The 21,864-nt window shown below is 56.6% G+C and overlaps 10 protein-coding genes across 10 annotated transcripts; 7 read left to right on the top strand and 3 right to left on the bottom strand.

Annotated features, from left to right (window-relative positions):
* Positions 1 to 873: 873 nt before the first annotated feature.
* Positions 874 to 3,064, top strand: L226DRAFT_461558 (O-methylsterigmatocystin oxidoreductase; the record flags this gene model as incomplete). Its single annotated transcript, XM_067675659.1, has 10 exons — positions 874 to 1,096; positions 1,161 to 1,290; positions 1,346 to 1,534; positions 1,596 to 1,860; positions 1,936 to 2,053; positions 2,103 to 2,116; positions 2,177 to 2,448; positions 2,507 to 2,635; positions 2,710 to 2,853; positions 2,920 to 3,064. 10 exons carry the CDS (start codon positions 874 to 876, stop codon positions 3,062 to 3,064), a joined length of 1,629 nt encoding a protein of 542 aa, XP_067536707.1.
* Positions 3,065 to 4,486: 1,422 nt separating this feature from the next.
* L226DRAFT_522515 (uncharacterized protein) lies at positions 4,487 to 4,902 on the top strand (the record flags this gene model as incomplete). The annotated part of the gene is made up of 2 exons (XM_067678764.1): positions 4,487 to 4,750; positions 4,813 to 4,902. The coding sequence occupies 2 exons, from the start codon at positions 4,487 to 4,489 to the stop codon at positions 4,900 to 4,902; spliced, it is 354 nt and encodes a 117-aa protein (XP_067536706.1).
* Positions 4,903 to 6,960: 2,058 nt separating this feature from the next.
* L226DRAFT_397686 (uncharacterized protein) lies at positions 6,961 to 8,019 on the top strand. The gene is made up of 4 exons (XM_067674540.1): positions 6,961 to 6,962; positions 7,038 to 7,383; positions 7,502 to 7,566; positions 7,630 to 8,019. Exons 2-4 carry the CDS (start codon positions 7,132 to 7,134, stop codon positions 7,796 to 7,798), a joined length of 486 nt encoding a protein of 161 aa, XP_067536705.1. The 5' UTR covers positions 6,961 to 6,962; positions 7,038 to 7,131; the 3' UTR covers positions 7,799 to 8,019.
* Positions 8,020 to 8,364: 345 nt separating this feature from the next.
* L226DRAFT_570332 (uncharacterized protein) lies at positions 8,365 to 9,185 on the top strand (the record flags this gene model as incomplete). The annotated part of the gene is made up of 3 exons (XM_067684425.1): positions 8,365 to 8,556; positions 8,612 to 8,679; positions 8,753 to 9,185. 3 exons carry the CDS (start codon positions 8,365 to 8,367, stop codon positions 9,183 to 9,185), a joined length of 693 nt encoding a protein of 230 aa, XP_067536704.1.
* An 80-nt stretch (positions 9,186 to 9,265) lies between these two features.
* Positions 9,266 to 10,108, bottom strand: L226DRAFT_397637 (uncharacterized protein). Its single transcript, XM_067674539.1, has 2 exons — positions 9,615 to 10,108; positions 9,266 to 9,562 (listed from the first exon to the last, which is right to left on the bottom strand). Exon 1 carries the CDS (start codon positions 10,029 to 10,031, stop codon positions 9,633 to 9,635), a length of 399 nt encoding a protein of 132 aa, XP_067536703.1. The 5' UTR covers positions 10,032 to 10,108; the 3' UTR covers positions 9,266 to 9,562; positions 9,615 to 9,632.
* A 381-nt stretch (positions 10,109 to 10,489) lies between these two features.
* Positions 10,490 to 11,517, bottom strand: L226DRAFT_612366 (uncharacterized protein). The gene is made up of 2 exons (XM_067686384.1): positions 11,317 to 11,517; positions 10,490 to 11,243 (listed from the first exon to the last, which is right to left on the bottom strand). Exon 2 carries the CDS (start codon positions 11,226 to 11,228, stop codon positions 10,683 to 10,685), a length of 546 nt encoding a protein of 181 aa, XP_067536702.1. The 5' UTR covers positions 11,229 to 11,243; positions 11,317 to 11,517; the 3' UTR covers positions 10,490 to 10,682.
* Positions 11,518 to 12,152: 635 nt separating this feature from the next.
* L226DRAFT_397603 (uncharacterized protein) lies at positions 12,153 to 13,947 on the top strand. The gene is made up of 5 exons (XM_067674538.1): positions 12,153 to 12,375; positions 12,433 to 12,620; positions 12,683 to 12,696; positions 12,745 to 13,048; positions 13,110 to 13,947. Exons 1-5 carry the CDS (start codon positions 12,235 to 12,237, stop codon positions 13,516 to 13,518), a joined length of 1,056 nt encoding a protein of 351 aa, XP_067536701.1. The 5' UTR covers positions 12,153 to 12,234; the 3' UTR covers positions 13,519 to 13,947.
* On the top strand, positions 13,853 to 16,724 carry L226DRAFT_534178 (general substrate transporter). The gene is made up of 11 exons (XM_067680612.1): positions 13,853 to 14,396; positions 14,459 to 14,592; positions 14,658 to 14,740; positions 14,792 to 14,953; positions 15,007 to 15,268; positions 15,326 to 15,420; positions 15,479 to 15,590; positions 15,648 to 15,697; positions 15,758 to 15,773; positions 15,832 to 16,017; positions 16,099 to 16,724. Exons 1-11 carry the CDS (start codon positions 14,347 to 14,349, stop codon positions 16,569 to 16,571), a joined length of 1,623 nt encoding a protein of 540 aa, XP_067536700.1. The 5' UTR covers positions 13,853 to 14,346; the 3' UTR covers positions 16,572 to 16,724.
* Positions 16,725 to 16,937: 213 nt separating this feature from the next.
* On the top strand, positions 16,938 to 19,999 carry L226DRAFT_485300 (NADH-ubiquinone oxidoreductase). The gene is made up of 10 exons (XM_067677103.1): positions 16,938 to 17,117; positions 17,175 to 17,258; positions 17,319 to 17,367; positions 17,421 to 17,462; positions 17,517 to 17,564; positions 17,614 to 17,676; positions 17,727 to 18,954; positions 19,023 to 19,330; positions 19,385 to 19,624; positions 19,687 to 19,999. The coding sequence occupies exons 1-10, from the start codon at positions 17,030 to 17,032 to the stop codon at positions 19,781 to 19,783; spliced, it is 2,247 nt and encodes a 748-aa protein (XP_067536699.1). The 5' UTR covers positions 16,938 to 17,029; the 3' UTR covers positions 19,784 to 19,999.
* A 55-nt stretch (positions 20,000 to 20,054) lies between these two features.
* L226DRAFT_461361 (uncharacterized protein) lies at positions 20,055 to 21,582 on the bottom strand (the record flags this gene model as incomplete). Its single annotated transcript, XM_067675646.1, has 3 exons — positions 20,055 to 20,492; positions 20,545 to 21,246; positions 21,313 to 21,582. The coding sequence occupies 3 exons, from the start codon at positions 21,580 to 21,582 to the stop codon at positions 20,055 to 20,057; spliced, it is 1,410 nt and encodes a 469-aa protein (XP_067536698.1).
* Between the last annotated feature and the right edge of the window lie 282 nt (positions 21,583 to 21,864).

Here is a 21,864-nt window from a genome sequence, read left to right as displayed (position 1 = left end):
TGTACGTAGAGTGCGCTACGTATCATCTCTTCCAACTACCGGCGTGCGTCCTTGAAATTTAGGTTCACGACACTGTGTAGGTACATACTGCCACGACGAGAGAACTATCAGCAGAGGTTGGCTGAATTAGGGGTATAGAAGGGTATTGACTCCATCCGGAAGAGGAGGATGATGGGGAGGATGAGGAGGAGGAGGACTCGCCCCGGAGTATGCCGAGGCGTGCTCCAGTGGTGAGCGCTAGTGAGCGCTCCGAGGTTCCCTCTTCCCCGAGTCCTCTGCCAGCGATTCTCTGAGGAGTACTGCGTAAGTCCGAATGGCTGATCTCTAGGTGTACTCTGATATGCAACATCACATTGATAGGTCAGAATTACTGGACGAGCTCATTTCAATCGGGAACTAGCTCTTCGGTCTGGACGTCTGAATGTGCGCGAATTGCTGGTGATCTTCTTTCCGCTTCTGCCAGACGCCTCACGCCGGCGGGACAAGCTTGGCGAACTATCTCCGCAGATACCGGAGGACGTGCAGCATTGCGCAGCAGGATATTGGGTGCGATCCACTAGAAGAGCTTTCCATGACATAAGTATGTTGCACCTGTAGCGCGCGTCGCCTCTACAAACGCTCTCTTCTCCAGGTGCGTTGTTCTCCTCATGATCCTTTGATGGAAGCAGGACTGACTTGTATGGCAGTCTCATATGCAGTGGCGCTGCGCTTAATCACCGCCGCTGGCCGGTAGCACGAGATCGTATGAACTCTAGTCACTTACAGGTCTGAGTCTCGTCTAATCCGGAGACGTCCCCACACGGAGCGCAGGGATGGGATCAGTATATTAGACGATACCCGTGGCGACGGACGTCATCCTACTACCCATTCATCATGTCTCTCCTCCCGCATGTCCTTATTTCCTCTCCAACCCCGTTCCTTGTTGCGTTCTCCCTGCTGGTGCTTGTCTACTTGCAGTCGGCGATCAGTTGGCGGAAGCGCTCTCGAGGCCGTCCTTTACCGCCTGGCCCAAAAGCCCTGCCGCTCGTCGGTAATGTACACAACGCCCCGAAGTTCAGGCCATGGGTTGGCTATCGGGATCTCTGCCAGCAGTATGGTGAGTTTCCTGAACGTTCACCCTTATCCATAGAACGTGTGGACCTGATACTCCCATCGCACAGGCGATATCGTGCACCTCCAGATATTGAACACGCACATCGTCGTTCTTGGGAGTCCCGAGGTCATCTTCGAGTACCTCGATGCGCGGTCCGCAAATACGTCCGATCGTGAGCACACGGTCATGCTCGAACTGTGAGTGGCTATCTCTTCTGCCCGATCAGAGCTGAAACTTGCGCGTGATGGTCAGAACCGGGGCTCACTACAACTTCGGCTTCATGTACTATGGCTCATGGTGGAGGCGGCACCGGCGAGCGATGTGGCGATACTTCCATCCAGCAACGGTAGAGGGTTATCGTCCGGTGCAGCGCGCCGCGGCACACAGGTTCCTGTACAAACTACTCAAGGACCCTGCCAACTTCAAGAACCATATCCGATAGTGGGTGACACTTCGATGTTGAAGGCTCAGAATATCGCTAACACCACCATCGTCGGTCTAGCACGTTCACTGCGGGTATGACCAAGGTTGTGTACGACATCGAAGGGGACGACAAGATAGAACGACAGATCAACCTCGTTGAGGACGCACAAGAAGGGGTGGCGCAGGGCTTGGTTCCCGGCAAGTACCTCGTCCAGTTCCTTCCTTTCCTCCGGCACATCCCCGCCTGGTTTCCCGGCGCTGAGTTCAAGCGCCTATCGAACAAGTGGAGGGCAGCGGCGTGGTCTGCCAAGTATGTGCCATTTGGAGAGGTGAAGGAAGCTCTTGTGAGTTAGGCATTCCACCGGGGCCCCTATGGTGATATGACCTCACGAGGTGTTATGCAGAACGAGAAGGGAGAGAAGGGCCGGTCGGTTGTGGGGCAGCTTCTCGCGAAGCTGGGGCACACAGGGCTCACTGAAGAGGCTCGTGCCGAGGAAGAAGACATTATCAGCAATGTGGCTTCCGTCGCATTCCAGGGTACGTAACCCATCGCTCATCCAGTGCATACTGACCTGTCCACGTGCAGCGGGTGCTGAGACGGTACGCACTTCACAAACAACTCCACTCCCTGATTACATCTCACACCTCACGCCTTGCCAGACATTCTCAACCTTCACGGGCGCATTCATCGCGTTATCTCTCCACCCCGAGGTTCTCCGCAAAGCCCACGCCGAGCTCGACGCCATCGTCGGCCCGGACCGCCTCCCCGACTTTAGCGACCGCGCCTCGCTCATCTACGTGAACGCAGTCATCAAGGAGATGCTGCGCTGGCACAACTCGACTCCGCTGAGCCTGCCGCACGCCACGACCGAGGATGACGAGTTGCACGGATACTTCATCCCCGCGGGGACGGTCGTGTTCGGGAGCACCTGGTGCGTTGAACCTTCTATGTACCCTTGAAGCTGACTCGAGACCGCATGTGCGCGATAGGGCATGCATGCATGACCCGGAAGTGTACGACGAGCCGGACGCGTTCCGCCCGGAGCGCTTCATACGCGACGGGAAGCTCGACCCGTCCGTGCGCGATCCGGCCGACTACGTCTTCGGCTACGGACGGAGGTCAGTTCAACTCTTCCACCTTCCCCGCCCGTGCTCGGGGGTCAGTGCTCACTATGCTCATGCACGACACGCAGGATCTGCCCCGGGCGGCACTTCGCAGACGACACGATGTTCATCAATATGGCCTCGGTGCTGCACTGCTTCGACATCGGGCCGCCGCTCGACGAGCGCGGGCAGCCTATCAAGATCGTGCCGGAGTGGACGGACGGGCTGCTCTCGTACGCCAGCCTTTCTCTGTGTGTTTGGTTTGTCTTCGCTGACCGGATGTGCAATGTACCTGGCAGGTATCTCGCGGACGCTCGCTGCACTATCAAACCGCGCTCGGCGCAAGCGGAGGCTTTGATCTTGCAGGCGCAGAGCCGTGTCCCGGACGCTATGGCTAGTTGGAGCCGTTCGGAAGCTCACGACGAGGTCGGTGTAAAGGCTTGAGTAACCGCAGCATTAGTGAGTGCCACAGTTGTATGATAGGCATAGTGTATGCGCATATGAAGAAATGGATCAATTGATCCTCTTAATTGCCATCGACGGGGTCGGTACCGCCTTGCAGCGATAACACCCTTTGGGAGTTGGCACTGAGTAGTCCTTCTGCAATGTCCGTCAGTTACCTCTCCATAGCCGCGTTCAGTGGCTTCATAGCTCATGAGCATGGAGTCGAAGAGCTCAGCTGGCAGCGCGTCAGCAAGTCCGAGGTTCCCGGAGGTAGGCGTGGGGTTGCCGACGCTACTCGCCATCTCCGGAGTCCGAGGAGCACCACGGTATTCTGCGCCAGGAATTCACCTCCGAGCCACGTCGTTCTCTAGCTAGCAGTATCTTCCGTCCTGCAGATGTAAGTCCAAGTCGGTCAACTATGCCGTCACGATCATGGCTGACTCCGAGCATCCAGGCCTCTCCGTGTCATGCACAGCTCGCTATGCTCACGCGTTGTGCTCAACATGCGCAAAGCTGCCTCGAATCTCAACGCTATCCTGACATAAATGAACGAGTACATCCAGAGAAGCGACATCGTGTTCGAGCTGCCGCAAAGAGAAAGCCGGTATCCAGCGTGGATGTCGAGCGGCACCACGAAGAATCTGAAGGACACACGATGGTGTCGTATGACCGGCGCTCCAAACGCCCTTTGACTGACGATAACCTGTACTTCCAATTGCCCTGTACGGCTACTTGCCCTGTCCTTTCAGTTGCCCTTGATGGCTAATGCGGAGTAGATCAACTACGGGAGGAACAGGTGGCTCAGCCGGGTGGCTCAGTCTCCTGGAGGTTCAGGTACGTACCTGCCAGAGCAGGAAAGACTTGGCCTCAGGCTCCTCCGCGAATGGAAATACCTTTTATGGTGATTTTCTGCAGGTGACACGCTGCCCCCCGGAAGGGACAACGGAGTCGATGGTGAGCACATGTCGTGGACGCGCGCGACACGCTACTCTCCAGCAAGGAAACTGCCGTGGGGGGTTCTCGGCAGATTCCCCGGGGACCCCGGGGCACGAGGAGGGAGAAGGAATCGGGGCAAACATACCTGAAGAGGAATTTCTTAGCGAAGCAGTTTCTGTCAGCGTCCAAGACACGAGGCTGGGCCGCTGGCGACCTTCCGAGCGAGCGAATACCATACCTGGTTATCTGTGTCATGAAATACTTACGCTGTATGGCAAGAGGCCTCTATAGACATGTCGTCCCGAGCCTATGCGAAGTCACCCATACAACGAAATCGAGGGCTCTACGGACTACGAGAATTGCCTCAGGAGGCAATGCCCGTCTCGACAAGGTGCAATGCATATAAGAAACACGCTCGGAGATGGCAGGACATACCAACATATTCGCATCTTCTCCGTCACTGTCTGCCTCAGCCTCTGAATATCAATGCCTCGCATTTCGTCCATACTGAGTAACATGCAGGCCAACTCGAACACCCACTCCGAGCCCGATCCACCAGTGCCAGACAACACAGCGTTCCATGACTTCGATGAGGCGATGAACTGGCTCGACCAGTACTTCGACTTAACGAACGCCATCAACACCGTGACCGACGAGCCTCCCCCTCCAGCACCTCCGCCGCAACCGCAGCCGATCGTTATTGCTGTCCGGGATCTGATTGCTCTTCCTGAGGACGCCGTGCTGGTTGTGGTGAGTTCTCCAAGTTCTTTGACGACTAGGACTGCACATTAGTACTTACATCGTGGCTGCAGAACTTGGCAGAACCCAGTATCAAGGTGCTCGTGTTCGACGAAGCTTTGAATGCGCATACAATGATGACGTACCCGATTCCCGCCCCGTGAGTGTCTATCGCTTCGCGCCCGTGGCATATGATTGACAACGAGTCGTAGGGAGACCACATTCTAGCCAGGTGCGGGGAGCGGCATGATGCTAGCTTCAGACTCAGATTGACTAGACGGGCGGTGGTGATCCCTCATATGGCAGAAAGAAATGTTTGTGAGATGTACGTCGGATGGGGAGCATATGCGGACCTGTAATATGCCAACGCTATAAACATCGAACACGAGACACTGCGACGTACCGTAGAACCAGACGTTCGAGTACGATGATGCCGTTCCACGCCGTCTTCCAGTCATGGTGGTCACTGGCATTTGTCGCTCTCCGGGTTAGCAGAACCAGACTGAGTCAGGAGGACTGGGATGTGCCGGGTGGCACACTTCTCACGGACGAATCCGAAGGAGTTCAACATGAGGAGGCCTGGGTAGGAGCGACCATCAGTGCAACGGCATTATGCGGAGGCATCTTGCGGGCGGCACAGCGCGTGCGAGTGTCACTTCCCGGCCGGGCTGGGGCAAGTGCCGTGCGCTGGTCTCATACTAGTACGACAGTTGCTAGGATTCTGTGTCAACGGACATATCCGAATATTGAGTCGCTCGTGTGCGAACGCTGAATGCGCACATTGCCGGATGATGACTGGGGTTTGCCTCAGCGGCAGCTGCCTGAGGAATGCACGGAGGGAACAGTGTGAATGCATATAAGAGACAACATTGAGAAGGACTGTCCATCCTCAAAGACTCAAAATCGTGTCTGACGATGCAGAGCAACACCTATGCCCACACCAGCCAGGCCAGCATGGCCTTCCCTAGCCCATGGATGAACTCTTTGAATGCACTTGGCTTGGACCTCAATCTGACAGACATTGGGGACGATGCCAACGTATTCACACACACCCCTCTGCAGCCCGTCGTCATCCCCTTGCGAGACCTTATGACCCTTCCGGGAGACGCGGTGCTCGTTGTGGTGAGCCGTCTCCTCCCCAAACACTCGCCATCAACACTGACACTCATATGTTGACCCGAGAATAGCATTTTGCGCAGAGGAAAATAGAGATAGCGCTTACCTTCAACGATGAAGCACAGCAGCCCCAGGGCGCGGTCAGCGCAGCTGCACATCCCAACGCGTAATGCCCAACCATTGCCTGTCTATCGCCCATGGCTGACTAGACTCCCTTCTGCGCAGTGCGTCTGCTTCCTAGTTTGCACACCATTGCCCAGGTTGCGGGCACCAGAGATAGGGAAAGCTTGAGGTGGACTCGTCCGACTTGACGACAGTATGATTTGGGCATATACGAGGAGACCTCCGTGGGCTCTAGTGGTGCTAGTAAATCCTGTGTTGTATATGACAAGTTATCCTATTGAGAGTGGTCGCGTCCGAAGTTCAGCACGAAAGACGAAGTGAGAGAGCGGCAAAGGTTCAGCGTACGTTCAGCGCTTCAGGCAGTGAGAGGGACCGGCAACTACCGACACAGGCCGCCACGTGGCTCTTTCAGCCACACGAGTCTCGACCACTGTCTGACTCCGATTCAAGTCTCTGCTTTTCTGCTCACGTCTAACGACGCTGTTCTTTCCCTTTCACTGAAGTCTGCGAATATCTTGTGGAATATTGGCAGCTTCTACCACCTTGGTAGCTATGTACGGTCATGAAGGCGAAGAGGAAGCTCCAACTCGAAAGGAAGTCCCCAGCTCATCCTCGTTGGAACTTCGGGCAGGAAGTCGAACAGCATGACATCCCCTCTCTGACACCACCGTTCAGTACTTCCATTCTCACTGACACACCTCAATGACAGCGTCAAGATCTTGAGGATTCTCATCCCACGGATACAATTCATGTCAGGATCTCTCTGTGCTCCCTCGGAATGCCCCGCACACGCTGATTGAAACGCGACCCGCATCATTCAGGGCTAGACGTTCCCACTGTGGGACTGCAGGAGCGTTAGACACACAGCCCGTGTACAGCATCTCCAGAGACTTTCTAACCGTCCATCAATCGCATGCAGATCTCAGCTGCCTCGTCGTGCAGAGCATGTTGACGTCGTCGGGCTCGAGCCTCGGATGCAGATGATGTATGTTGTGCATGTCATCACATGTCTGGAAGTAGATACGTCATGTCTAACTTCTAACCGATCATGATCTTGCAGTCGAACATCCAGACAGGAACTGACTCCTCTCGGACGGACCCGGTCATGAACAGTTCAGTGACTATGCCATTGCCTTCAACGGTCCCCAAAGGCAATGACCTCTGGCGCAGTGGCGGCAAGTCCGTTGGAGAGTTTCCTTGCCATAGCGGACGCTCTCTGTACAAGACATACAAGCACCCAGCAGCAGCATATTCAGCATGCCGGAGTCTGGACAGAGTGCGTACCTCTGATGTACAGCCTCGTACGACGAGGCACGAGGCTCTCAAGTCGTCTATCACGTCGTCTATCATCCACTAGATGGATGATCTTGAAGCTGACGTCGTGGAGCGCGTCAAGAGCGAATGACGTTGGTATCTTCATCCCTCTATGTACATAGATCTGGTACGTCATTTCAATATATTCAGCGTTCTGAGGTCATTGATGTGGGTGTTGCCAACTTGCAGACGAGCATCATTTTGCACCGGTCCACGCTATTGCATTATGACCGCGATAAATCTGAGATTGAGGGTCGGAGCGTAGCTACCTGCGTGTAAGTATCTTCCGTTCTTCGGACTAGGGGAGTTCTATGGGAATTACCGACCCAGGAGCACAGTTACAGGACGACGCTGCTGAGCCCGCAGCCAGAATGGGCCCTTCCATGTATACCGACACGCACGCTGACGATGAGCTGTCGGTGGAACTTCAAAATCAACTACTCTGTGGACAAACTTCCAGGACTTCGACAGCGATGTGGAGCCTCAGGAAGGAGAAGGCAGCGATGATGGTGAGTTCTCTTCCCTTGCCAGTACAGTAAGCCATCGAGCGTAAGCAGGGAGCGAGCGTATGGCCAGGGTCTGAGTCCTGGTGCAGCCAGGAGCCTGAACGACCTAGAGAGCACCTAGAGGGAGGATTCCAACATCCCGACATTGAAAAACGTCCGGTCCCTCAGAGTCATCGTCATGGCACTAGTGTCATAATGCTTACACTGTCAAATCTTCTCCTTGAGATCATCGAGGACAGGGTCTGAGGGACTGACGTTGCGCGGCTCACACAGCGGTAAGATGTACGCGTCCATACACCTCGCGAACACGTACCTAGAATCGGGAGATTCACATCGGATTTTCGACTAGCTCATCGTCACAGACACTCTGGAATCTCGGATCTGGCTGAAGGGCAACACCCACAAGAAGAAGGCTATGATATTGTCACGCTTGGATATGTGGCCTGAGTGGCCACTGTCAAAGCGAACGGGCTATAAGATCCCTCTAGATTCAGGAGCAGGCCACTCTACATGCAACGAACACAGCACACCACATCCGCATTCGACCCTCGCATACACCGAACAGAAATGATGCGTGCACCAGTCCGCCTACCCATCACCCGCTTAGCCCGCGTCGCGTCCCAGACCGAGGGGAGTGGCAACAGCGACAGCGACTGCGCAAGGCTTGAGATCGAGGACGCTCATGGCACAGAAGAGGCGAGCCAGTCGAGCGCAGTCATGTCCCTCAATAACTTCACTGGGCAGCTTGTAGCAGAATGGGTACGTCCTCGCCCTCATGCTCTGTGACAACGCTAACATACTGTTCGCTCTGTAGCGACAGGATTCACACTCGGATGACGCGAAGCTCACGCTCACTCTCTGCGGCAAGCCGCGCGCATGCAAGTGCGTCTTTCTCATCTGCACACATCCACATATGTACATGGTAGAGTACTCACCGAGATGTTTCCGCTTCCAGACGGCGCCTCTACCCCGAGCGCCGCCAGTTCAAGATTCGCGGGATTGACCGTCACGTCATCTGGTACAAGACCGCCGACCACGCTACCCTCAAGGCCCCGCCCGCCCACCTCCTCCGGCCCCGGCAGCACGCGCTGTATGTGCACGCGCATCGGAGGGGGATTCAGGCGTGGATGTACTTCAAGGACGCGAGCGAGCGTGCGGACCGCGATCATAGCCAGGGAACTGGGAAGGGGAAGAAGACGGAGCGGAAGGAGGCGAGCGAGCGTGAGATGCTGGCACGGTGGAGGCGGACGTACGAGGGACAGGAACATCCAGAGTTGGACGGGTACGTACTGCACTTCTTGCAGGACGGTTCGCCGCGATGGGTTCGAAATGTCTCGGCGAAGGCATACGAGAAGAGGCAGATGAAGAGGCAGACGATGTGCATCTGAGGCGACGAGGTTGACAGCGTCTCCAAGGGACGAGGATGGCGCGCTAGTGTCTCGAGCCCTGGGATCGCTGGCGGGATGGAGAGAAGAATTTATTCCTGTAATTCACCGATGTGCAGCAGGCTGTACTACGAGTATACCCCTATAACAGAAGGATGTCTTCATTCGTGACAAGCAAACCAACTTATGTACGCATGCGCAGCCTCGCGACCTGCACACCTGCAGGACACTCCGACCAAGTATGACAATGTAGCAGCTGAGGAAGGTGTTCCTCCAGTGGTCGTGCAGCGAGGCGCCCGGAGGTCGGTTCTGAAGAGGCTCGTACTCGAATATTATAATATCGTCCAGTGGTGTTTACAAGTCATGATCGTGTCAAGCACCTCAAGGAGTAATTTGAGCATAGTAAGACATGTAAAATAAACACCAACATACGCATGATAACCGCCTTCTTCAGAGCTTCAACTCGTCGACCATGGTCACCTCACGCACGAGACCCTGCAGCCTGCGCATCCGGTGCTCGGACACCGGCAGTTTCTTGCCATGTCCAGAGAACGCAAGCGACTTCAGGCGCAATCCCTCGCGCGAGCGGTTCTCTACGACGGAGAGCAAGCACTCGTGCACTCCCGATCCGTTCTTGCATGATATCGACAGCCTTCGAAGCCTGGGCCACCGACTGGGGTCTCTCCGCAAGACAGTAAGGAGGTTGCGGCACGAGTCGATGCGCACGATCAAAGATGATAGGTTCCGGAAGGCGTCCAATATCGTGAACCAGTCGTCTTGCGTGATGGAGACCCCCCGCTCGAGCTTGATCTTCAGGTATCTGATTAGGCGAGCATTGGAGAAAAGCATCGCGAGCTCCGAGAGAGCTTGACTGGGGAGTATGTTCTCGTCCGGCCTCCAGCACGGGTCATAGATGTTCAGCTTGAGCCGTTGCTTCGTCGAGCTGCCGCCGACGTACCCGTACAAGCGGAGCACCAACTGGTCATCCGGGTCGGTGTCGCAGCAAATGGTGATGGCCTGGAGTGCCTCTACGCCGTTCGACGGGGAGACAGGGATCAACCGGCTGAGGGATCCCGAGTACCCGTCGAGCCATTTGATCTTCAACTGCGCCGTTGCCGGAAAATGCACGTATACCAGGATTCGATGTGCCCATGCTTCCTCATTTGCGTGAAAGGTGATGAAGCATTGCCGTAGGTGCGTCTTGTAGAGGTGGGCGTAAAAGTAGGTCCAGCTCCAGCGTCTGAAGCTGTGGGATGCCCCTCAACAGCTCCAACAGGAGACTAAAGGACCGGGAAACTGCTCCAGACTCGATCTTGAGCTCCTTGAGAGACGGAAATGCGAATGCCGGACAGGCCAAGCCACCGTATAGAATCACTCTGCGAAGGCGAGGAAACTCCGCCTTGCCGCGATCGGAGAGACGTCTGACAGTTTCCCTGAGCATGGAAACCGTAACGTAGTAAGCTTTGCACCGCAATATTTCCAACCGCGGCATGTCCAGGTTTAGGAGCGCCTCCAGATGATGTAGCGAGTTGGGCCCCAGGATCTGGATAATGAGTAGATGCGGGATATGTGAGAAGGGATCTTGGTGAGGATGGAGAGGTCCTCGTATAGATTGAGCTTGTATGGCGCTGGCGAGGAACGCTCGATGAAAGTCGTCAATGATAGAGGAGTGTTGGACTCGTGGTAGTCGAGACGCGAAGCCACTGCTTTAGCACCGAGCATGTCTGCCCAGAATTCTGGTGTCCGGTGGATGAGATCGCGCCACAACTTGCAGACATGAGTGAGTCGGATATCGGCGCGTCGAGTAGGGGAAACGTGACGGAAGACATTCAAGAGGACTTCGGGCGGGAGTGTCGCGTGGAGAGGGACCGTCGTGTTCTGGATGGAGATGAGCTGGAAGATGTATCCGTTCATGTCCTCAATCATCTTGCGGTACACCTGTATTCGGGACTCTGCGGCGGCTCCGAGTTCAGGAGGAGGCAGACCCGCCAACAGAGCGAGGTCATCTGGAGGTAACGGTGGCCGACGAGAGCTCGAATCTACCATGCCGTCCGTCGTCGTCTGCGAAACGAACTCATGAGACTAGTACTTTGAAGTTTGTGGTTCCCTCCTGGACCGCAATTCCGATACTCACAGATATCTACCTGTCCTGCCACTGATTGATTATTGGTGGTTGAAGACGGTTCGGGTTGATGGTGAGATCTTGAGTAGAGTGCTCTGAGCCTCTGACGCTCGAAGGAGGTTCAAGATCCTACCAGATCCCTACCTCCGATGCGATCGCGCCAAGCTGCGTTCGCCAACCCCGCTTGTAGTTGGAGATGTTGAAGGTGACTTGCCCTCAACGAAGCAGCACGCAGCTCGATGTCTGTAATGTTAGACATCGTCACCGTGTGCGTCGCTCGCGTCCGTCACGTGCATTTCGCCTTGTTCATGTTGGCGCCCGCTGCCCGTTCACCGTTCACCGGCACCTCCTTCCTTCCTTCCACCACCTCGCAAATACCTTCCCTGCTGCCATGCTTGCTGCCTTTGATTCAACAAGTACAGAAACCCTGCCGCCTTTGGCGTTCCGAGCTCAGGTTACCACCCCGTCACAGTCAAACTCTAACGCAGTCAGCATCGATAACATTACGCAAGAGACAAAGCAAGGGAATCTCCGTCTCGTAGACACGAAATCTCGATTTCAGCCTACATGCTCACGTTCAAAGAGACCATTCAAAGCTCTCTACGAAGACGCGACGGTCTTCACAACTCCGGACATTGTTGAGAGGCCGAGGAATATCCCCCGAACCTTCTTGTATCAAGCGGATAGGACTTGCGGTGGAAAGGGAGCGCAACTCGAAAGAGACACCAGATGGTGCAGATGACGCACGAGTTGCGCTAGTGTACATCCTTCCTTCCTTCCTTCCTTCCTCTACACGAGGCGTAAGAATTGGTTCCGAGTGGCACACTGACAATCGTACAAATTGCCCTCCCTCCGCGGGCGGAGTACGTGAAACCCCTTCTCTGACCTTGTTCCGCAAAGCAGCAGCAGCAGCAACAAGGCAGCCCCTCCATGCCTATATCCGCGTCCGATCAATCATTGGACGAGCTGTACATCGCGCAGTACCTCGCCATGACCGCCCAGAATCCCGACGTCACCAGGATCACCATCGGTCGTGCTGCGGTGCCTCCGGATGACGTGGTTGTCTCGGTCGTGAGTGCTTACTTTGCCGCAGTGGAACGCGCATGCTGACGGCGTAGCGGTGAGCAGGACTGGGACCGGAGGGAGACGTCGATCACATACACGTACGCGTACCAACCGGGACGAAATATTCAAGTCCCTCCTCCTATAACCGGCCACTCCGCGCAGACTCAGACTCGAGTCCCGGTCGCGACCGCAACCAACCCTGCCGGATGTATGGCTGGCGAGTCTCCGGTCTCTGCCTCCACCTCTACTGCGTGAGTGGGTTGTCGTCCTGGTGTTCTGCAGTGTGAAGCTGACCGATTGACCGTCCATACAGGTCTGCCAGAGGTGGTGAGCCATCAAGTGCAACGGATGACCTGAACCAACACATCGCTACAGAAGCCTCCAACACGACAGCGGGCCCGACCGAACGTCAGTATCACCCGATGAGCAACCATGCCGACGGGCTGCCTTCGGGCAGTGGCCAGCAGCAGCCGTCTGAAGGCCAGCAACCCGCCCAGAACGAGGCGCAGAATGCCAGCAGCCCTGGCATTCCGCCCGCCACCTCTGCAACACAACCCGCTGGGCCGAGTCATGGCACAGGTGCGCCATCCGGAGAGCGCCAGAGGGGCATGGGCGTCGGTGCGACCAACCCAACGGCGACTGAGGCTGTCAAGACCGAGAAGATAAAGTGTCAGAACAAGTACGTCCCTGTCTATTTGAGAGTCAATGTCGTCGTTGCTCACCATCCGCGGGACCTTCAGGAATCGCATCAACCTCAGACGGCACGAGAACAAGATCCCCAAGACCGACCGATACACAGAATGGTACAGCTCCTACACGCGTGACCCGCTCGCGGAGCCCCCGGCCGTCCGACGAGTCCCAGGGATGCTGTTCGTGCACCGGCACAAGCACGAGACGGAGCCGAAATGGGCCATCCAGGTGTGGATGTTCAGTCGCGGCGAGGGTGCGCAGGGCGCGACACGCAAGGGGCTGTTCCTGCTCCAGAACCACGATGGGAGACCCGAGGGCGAGTGGGTGAGGGTCCGTCCTGGGCACAAGCATCCCGACCTGCCAGGGTATGTGTTGCATCTGAGGGAGACGGGCGAGCCGTCGTGGGTGAAGGCGTCGACCGCCAAGGCCTATCGGTCGCGTGGGCAGGCGGACTCGTGAACCTAGTCGTGTCGCGTTGTCCGTCGGCATCTCCCCATGCACATTGCACAGTGCGCTCAACTATCATCACTACCTTCCTCTTCCTCCTTGGCCTCATCGCGTGACCTTTCCGCGGAGGACTTCTCACTCACCTAGACTTCGTTCGTGCACATCTTGTACGCATAGCTGTTGTAATGTATTGTATTCGTGTTCTTCTTGCCACCGCAAGTGTTGGAACATCGCTAGCGATCTGACAGTGAGATCAACGCAGAATTCGTTACTCGATGACCTTCGTGGCGTCTAGCGCTCCGAGTGCGACGTGACCGGTCTACCCTGCATCACTTCCCCACAGACGTCCATCGCAACAGCTCGTCCGCCTCTGTCCACCTGCACCCTAGTCCGGTGACCACCCACTTTGTATAGCATGACGTGCAACGGCAGGTCACTCGCCTGCGCTGAGCTCGACCGGACCGTTCCTACGCGTCTTCTACGATCGTCCAAACGCCGGAAGCAGCGATGCGATAGTGGTCTGGCCACTTGTCGGGGGTCGTCCGGGAGGCCGTTGACGTCGTTGGAGAGCTCATAGACGGACAGCAGTGAAGGTGCGAGAAACAGCGAGGGCGGGAAGGTTGCTCAGCGACGAAGCGCGATCGCGTTTCGGCCAGTGAGGGCAGGGGCAAAAACTTCTGCCAGGTTCTGATGAAGCGTTCAAGCGGCGAGTCGCCCAGTCCGGGGTGCTCCAATCACACATATTTAGGGCCCCATGGGTGACCTCCGGGGCTTCTCTTCGTGCTCGTTCTGCACGCTCCTACAAACGGGACAGTGGACTTCACGACGGACACGCCGGCCATGGACAACGCGTCAAACAGCGATGAGAAAAGGAGTCATGATGCGCAAGTGTGAGTGCTCCGTGCAACGCCCCTGCTTTTGGAGTGAGAGTACAGGGCTGAGCTTTCTTTAGGTACGAAGATGTCTCGGGCGCGGTAGCGTCTGGGGAAATCTCCGAAGCTATGGTAGTTGCAGAAGGCGAGGAGCGCACGACATGGTTCGTTTGGCTTCTCGTAGCATGCGCTAGTATATCTGGTCTGCTCTTCGGTGCGTACTTCTCGTGTGTATCCTCTAGTCCGCGCAAGAAGAGAAAGCCAAACACCCCGGGGCAGGTTACGACACCGGTGTGATCTCCGGAGCTCTCGTCACGATTGGAGGGGACCTAGGGCCGGCGGAGTTGTCTTCGGGACAGAAGGTGCGTCTGTCGGACACTGCAAGAGTCCAGTATATTCAAGCATCACAACAGGAACTCATCACGTCCGCAACTACCCTCGGCGCACTCATCGGAGGCCTTGTCGCTGGAGTGCTGAGCGACTTCCTCGGCCGGAGACCAGTCATGGGCATTGCGGATATCATCTTCATCGGCGGTGCTATCGGTCAGGCCCTTTGCCACACTGTGTGGTCTATGGTGCGTTCTCGTGTGATTACATGCGCATACACATCTCATACAAGGAAGCATAGATTGGCTGTCGCTTCCTCATCGGTGTCGGTGTCGGCGTAGCGGCATGTGTCGCGCCTCTCTACATCCAGGAGCTCTCGCCTACTCGTCTCCGTGGTCGCATGGTGGTCGTGAATGTAGTAGCCATCACTGGCGGTCAGGTAATCGCCTACGGGATCGACGCCGCCTTCGAGAATACGTCCGGCGGATGGAGGTGGATGGTGGGCCTTGGTGCCGTTCCGTCTGGGTTGCAGTTCATCTTCTTGTTCTTTCTTCCGGAGTCGCGTCAGTGTTGCCGATCTCTCTCGCCCGTGCCCTTCACTGACAGGTGGTTGTGTGTAGCACGTATCATGATTCAGAGAGAGAACTTCGAGGCGGCGCGCGCGACTATGGCAAAGGTCTACGCTCTCGCTACTCCAGAACAGATTGACCTTAAGGTACGGGCGTTGTGTGGTCTTCTAGTGCGCATAGACTCATCGTATCCCCGCATAACAGGTCAAGGCCTTGGCAGCCGCGGTGAAGCAGAGCGTTGAGATCACAAACTCGACTACGCTCCTGCAGCGTGTGCGACTCATACTTATGGATCCCATCAACCGCAGAGCCCTCAGTACGAATTTGATCATTCACTGATGTGCGAAAAGCTTACGGTATGCACATGTTCTAGTCGTCGGATGCGGTATGCAAGCGTTCCAGCAGCTCTGCGGTTTCAACACAGTGAGTACCTTCCACCCCGGCTCGCTCATTATCCTCAGGCTGACCACTCTCGCTACATAGCTCATGTATTATAGCGGTAAGCATGAGCTGCCGTCGGCAATGTTGAGACCGCCTCATTGATGATCTTTCCTTAGCCACCCTCTTCAAAGAGATCGGCTTCGATCAGCCTACGGCTGTTGGCCTCATCATCTCTGGCACGAACTTCATATTTACGCTCCTCGCATTGAAGTATATCGACATCATCGGTCGTCGCAGGATCATGATCTGGTCCGCTCCAGGCATGATCGTCGGTCTCGTCCTCGCGAGTGTCGCCTTCCATTGTACGTCCTCTGCCCTTGCACATCACATATTGACCCTATCTCACCCAACCGTTCCCTGTTCTTTTCCGACGCACCATGCAGACCTCACGCGCAAGACTGGGGGTCAACTCGTCGATGGAACGGAATACTCGACCACCTGGTCCGCCATTGTCCTTGTCGCGATGATCTTCTACGTCGCGTCCTACGCGACCGGGCTCGGGAACGTCCCCTGGCAGCAGGGCGAGCTTTTCGGCCTTGAGGTCCGCGGCATTGGAACCTCGCTCGCCACCACGACCAATTGGGCAGGCAATCTCCTCATCGGTTCGACATACCTCTCCCTCATGGACCGCATCACGCCCGCAGGTGCGTTCGGGTTCTATGCGGGCCTATGTCTCCTCGGCTGGCTCTTCTGCCTGTGCTGTTTCCCCGAGACGGCGGGCTTGAGCTTGGAGGAGGTGCGGTTGATCTTCAGGAATGGGTTTGGTATCCGCGAGAGCCAGCGGTTGAGACGCGAGAAGCGGGCGATGCTCCAAGGGGAGAAGGCGCAGAAGAGCGAGAAGGCTTCTTCGGCTTGAGGACTTGTATACTATAATGCTTGGTATGATTGGGATGACTGTAATAATCCGATACGAACGTAATGGCTATAATGTACCTGTACGACTGACTCGGATACGAGTGCTCTACCAACAACTTCATGTGTCTTATATTAGACGTTCAGCGCGCTCTGGCACCGATATGCATTTTGGCCCATCAGCGAAGGCCCTGGATCAACTTCATCTTGCAATATAAGCCCGTCTGTGCTTGAAAGACATCTAGACTGTGAGCGCTTCATGCGGACCGCTCCTAGGCGCGCCGACCAATTAAATCGGGCGAAATTGCGGCGACCAATCAGCCGAGCCCGGTTTGGCTCGGCGGAAGCCGGAGTTTGGTCATCGTGTTGGAGGGCGAGCGCGTCGTCTTTCACCATTTCCTCGTCGTCCTCGCCGACGTGCACCCCCCACCCCTGCCTAAATTCCCTCGTCCGGCGGAAGCCATGCTGCGACTTGTGTCGTCGGCCTCCAAGCCCTCGTCGGTGGGCGTGCTCGCTAAGGCCGTTGCTGCCCCTTCGTCGACACGTTCAAGTATGCTCTCTCCTGTCTACCGTGACCTTCTTGTTAAACAGCTACAATATACTTCAGGTCGCCGGACATTCGCTTCTTCTTCAGCACGCCAGGCGGACATCACTCTTACCGTTGACGGGAAGGAGGTCACTGTGCCTCAGGGTGCGTACTCGTATGGGCGTTCCCGGGTTTCCGAGTGAGGTGTTCAAATGTGGGGCGTAGGTTCGGCGTTGATTCAGGCTTGCGAGGCTGCAGGAGCTACAATACCAAGGTGCGTCTATGCTGCATCGTGCTGGAACTCTATCAGCTGACGTTTCTCTCTAGATTTTGCTACCATGACCGGCTCGCTATCGCGGGTAACTGCCGGTGCGTATGCCACGGTATCCTGGAGACTTGAATGGTACCTGATGGGTGCTCTAGTATGTGCTTGGTCGAGGTAGAGCGCTCACCAAAACCCGTGGCCTCTTGGTGAGTTGCGCTGGGTTTCACTATGAGTCGGTCTCTGACATCATGGCAGCGCCATGCCTGCTATGCCTGGTTCAAAGGTCTGGACAAACACACCTCTCGTTCATGAAGCACGGTGAGCAAAACTTGGATCAATCCTGCGAACATGCGCTTACATGGAATCAGTGAGGGTGTCATGGAGTTCTTGCTCTCGAACCACCCTCTAGACTGCCCTATCTGTGATCAGGGTGGTGAGTGCGACCTGCAAGACCAGTCGATGCGGTACGGTGCGGATAGGACACGGTTCCACGAAATTGTTGGCAAGCGTGCTGTTGAGGACAAGGATCTCGGACCCCTCGTCAAAACTTCCATGAACCGTTGCATCCAGTGCACACGGTGCGTACGATTCGCCAACGAAGTTGCCGGAGTAGAGGAGCTCGGTACGACTGGCCGCGGTAACGACATGCAGATCGGCACGTACGTTGCGAAGACCATGAACTCCGAGCTCTCTGGGAACATTGTCGACCTCTGCCCCGTCGGTGCTCTCACGAGCAAACCTTACGCCTTCCACGCACGTCCATGGGAGCTCAAGCACACCGACTCTGTCGACGTCTTTGATGCTGTCGGTTCAAATATCCGCGTCGACTCCCGTGGTGTCGTCGTCATGAGGGTGCAACCAAAGCCCAATGACGACGTCAACGAGGAGTGGATTTCCGACAAGACGCGGTATGCGTACGATGGTCTCCGGTTCCAGCGTTTGACGGTCCCACTCGTCAAGCAGGGCGACAGGTTCGTGACGGCTTCGTGGGAGGACGCTCTTGCGACGATCTCCGAGGGTCTCCAGAAGTCCGGCGCTAAGGGTGACGAGATCAAGGCAATTGCTGGTCACCTCGCAGATACAGAGTCCTTGGTTGCCCTCAAGGATCTTGTCAACCGTCTGGGCTCGGACAACACCGCTCTGGACGGTGTTGGTGGCCACGTCGCGCCCGCCCACGCCGTCGACGTGCGGTCGAACTACCTTTTCAACTCGACTATTCCTGGTGTAGAGCAAGCAGACGTGATCCTCCTTGTTGGCACCAACCCACGACACGAGGCGGCGGTCCTGAACTCGCGTATCCGGAAGAGCTGGCTGCACACTACGCTCGAGGTGGGCCTGATCGGCGAGCGTGTTGATACGACGTACGGATACGACCACCTCGGCAACGACGCGAAGGCTGTTGCGGACTTCGTCGCGGGCAAGGGCGAGTTTGCCAAGAAGTTCAAGGCAGCGAAGCGGCCCTTGATCATCGTCGGCAGTGCCCTCGTAGAGCACCCCGACGGTGCTGCGGTCTACAACGCGCTGTCCAAGTTCGTCGAGGCGAACAAGGAGAAGCTCGTCACCCCTGAGTGGAATGGTTTCAACGTCCTCCAGCGTGTAAGTCGCTTATGATCTCACTTCACACCATCAAGGACCAGTGCTCACTGACCTTGAAATGGACATAGGCGGCTTCTCGCCCGGCTGCGTATGACATCGGCTTCGTCCCGTCGAAGAAGGCGTCCGCGGCCAAGGCGAAGTTCGTCTATCTGCTGAACGCCGATGAGGTCGACCCCAAGGACATCCCTCAGGATGCCTTCGTCGTCTACCAGGGCCACCACGGTGACCTCGGTGCTCAGCTCGCTGATGTCGTGCTGCCTGGATCTGCGTACACTGAGAAGAGCACGACCTGGGTGAACACCGAAGGTCGTTCACAGCTCGGTCGTGCTGCCGTCCCTCCCCCTGGTGCTTCTCGCGAGGACTGGAAGATCATCCGGTGAGTCCATCTTCTCGTTACGTGTATGTCGCCTGGTTTCATCTCCGTCCGCAGTGCGCTCTCCGAGGTCGTGGGCTCGCCCCTTCCCTACGACGACGTTCTCAGCCTGCGTGACCGCATGTGGGAAATTTCGCCGACGCTCATCCGCTATGATACCACTGAGCCGACGTCTACGGACGTCGCCCTTGCTGGCCTGAAGGCCCTCGCGGCTGGTACTGCCAGCGCGAAGGTCACCGGCGAGCCTTTCAAGAAGCCCATCGAGAACTTCTACCAGACTGACCCCATATCAAGAGCGTGAGTACCCTCGAGGTGTTGTCAATGAGAGTGACCTTGCTGATTCTGATGACGGCGATTAGGTCTGTCACGATGGCCCAGTGTACTCGTGCCTTCGTCAAGGGCGAGGATTACGGGTTCACGGAGCTGTCGAGCGCTGCTGAGGCTGCTTTTGCATGATGTTTGTGTAGATGACGGTAATCATGAAACTGCTTTTTATGCTAGTCGTTGTGAGTGCCAGCGACGTGGTTGATGAAGGACAGATAGGAAACAGTGTCCTTGGGGAGGTCTCAAGACCACAAGGTCAGGACGAGCTTACTGTAAGCATCAGAGCAGCGATAGATTATGCTACGGTAGGCATATGATACACTGCTAGTAATACAACAACGTGTCCGCAGTATCAAGCCAGAAGAAAGCAAGTAAACAGCAAATGACACCAAGACCAAGAAACTTACGGAACAAAAGCCACCAGGAGGACATTCACCACCAGCTTCTCCATCTCTCCCATCCCGGATACGAATGGGACTTTTTCCCTTGTGATGACACCTGGGAATGTGACGTGGTCGGACAGAATCTGGATGTCCGTCTCCCCAAGCGGGATCCCTCCGCTCTTCATCACTTTGTGCCGCAGGTCGTCAGTCTCGTCCTCTCCAGGCTCCGAAGCGGATGAGCTGAATGGCCCCCGGATTGGCGGCATACCACGCGAGCTGTTGCTGTACCCAGACAACGACTGCCGCCCGATGGAGGTCGTCGGGCTATCGGGGTTCTCGTTCACGATCTCCACCGTCTGATCGACGGGCCAGACGAACCCGCCGGCTGTCCAGCGGAGCTCGGGTGCGAGCTTGTACAGCTTCAAGGCGTGGTACAGGACGGAGTCACCACCCTTGAGCTGCACGCAGTCGTTAGCGGTGTGCAGACGTGCACTGAGAAAGGGGACTTACGTTAGGTACGAGCGACTCAGCTAACACTTCGCCAGGGTTGACGCCGTACTCCCCTGTCAGGTAGAATGCGATCCTACGACCGCGCGACAGGTTCAGCACCGGCGAGAGCATGTCGAGGAACTGGTCGCTCGGCGTGATGAGCGGGTCGGGCTGGAGACCCGCAGGCCCAAACGACTTAAGCTGCACCGCGTACGAGATCGTGATCCTGCACCCGCTCCGCACCGGCTGGATCTCGTAGTCACAGTCGGACATGAACGCAGTCCACTCCAAGTCCCCGCTCTTCCCTCCCCGCCCGTAGAACCTCTCCTCGTTGCCGTCTGGACTGCGCACTATGAGCGAGCCCCCGCGGAACTTGACTGGTAATGTGACGAGGATCGTCGCCACCCGGTTATCGAGCGGACGCGCCTGTGCCGTAATCCCATTCCCTTTCGGCCAGATCTCGAGTTTATCTCGGATGGCCGTTAGGTAATGTCCGACGGGGAGCGCAGCGAAGAGCGTGTTGCGGACAGCGTCGAGGATGGGGTGGTTCGCGAGCTCGAGCGTCGCGGTGAGAGGGAGGGTTGGGGGGTAGAAGAGCGTCTCGTTCTCGGCATAGCCATTCACGGTCGGGTGCGGCAAACACGAGGAGATGAGCATGTCGAAGGCGGGTGGCATGTCGACATCGACATCAATGGGGAAGTCGAGTGCGTAGCAGATCCCGCTCTAATCGAGGCGCATGGTCAATCTTCAACATCACTGTGCGGAGACAATGCTCGGGCGACCACGCACCTTTGAACGGAAGAAGAGGGTGAGATGTGCAGGGTCCATAGGCACGCGCCCCGACACTGCGAATGGCCGCGCCTTCGCGGTCACGATCGCTGCTATCGCTGCACGGTACGCCGCCTGGCTATCATACTCGGGGTCGGAGCCTCGTCTCCTGGACTTGCTGGGGGTATAGGGCGTCTTTCCGGAAACGCTGTGCTCGACCTCGAACTCGGACACGCTCTGCGTGCGTGGAACGGGGAGGTCGGGGTACCGACTCGGGGTGGGGGAGGACATGCTCGAGATCGTCGAGAGAGGCATCACTGTTGCGGAATCGGGGGCAGATTGCGGGGTGGTCAAGCGAGACGAGTAGCGTTGCGGGTATTGAAATAAGAAGAGAGGTGCACGGGGCGGTCGTCAGGAAGCCTGGAGGTGCAGGAGACAAAGGAAGCGGGAGGAGGGGCGAGGACCGAGAGGCGTCCTGCGACTACAATGAATACTAGGATGAGGAGTGCGAGGCGGTAACGCGACGGACCCTCGGGTTGTATATCAGGCTGTAGCGCGTCTGCGCACGGCGGA

Source organism: Lentinus tigrinus (genome assembly GCF_003813185.1).
Source record: "Lentinus tigrinus ALCF2SS1-7 unplaced genomic scaffold L226scaffold_9, whole genome shotgun sequence".
In the NCBI taxonomy this organism is placed as follows: Eukaryota; Fungi; Basidiomycota; class Agaricomycetes; order Polyporales; family Polyporaceae; genus Lentinus; species Lentinus tigrinus.
This window is presented reverse-complemented; position numbering and strand designations above follow the sequence as displayed.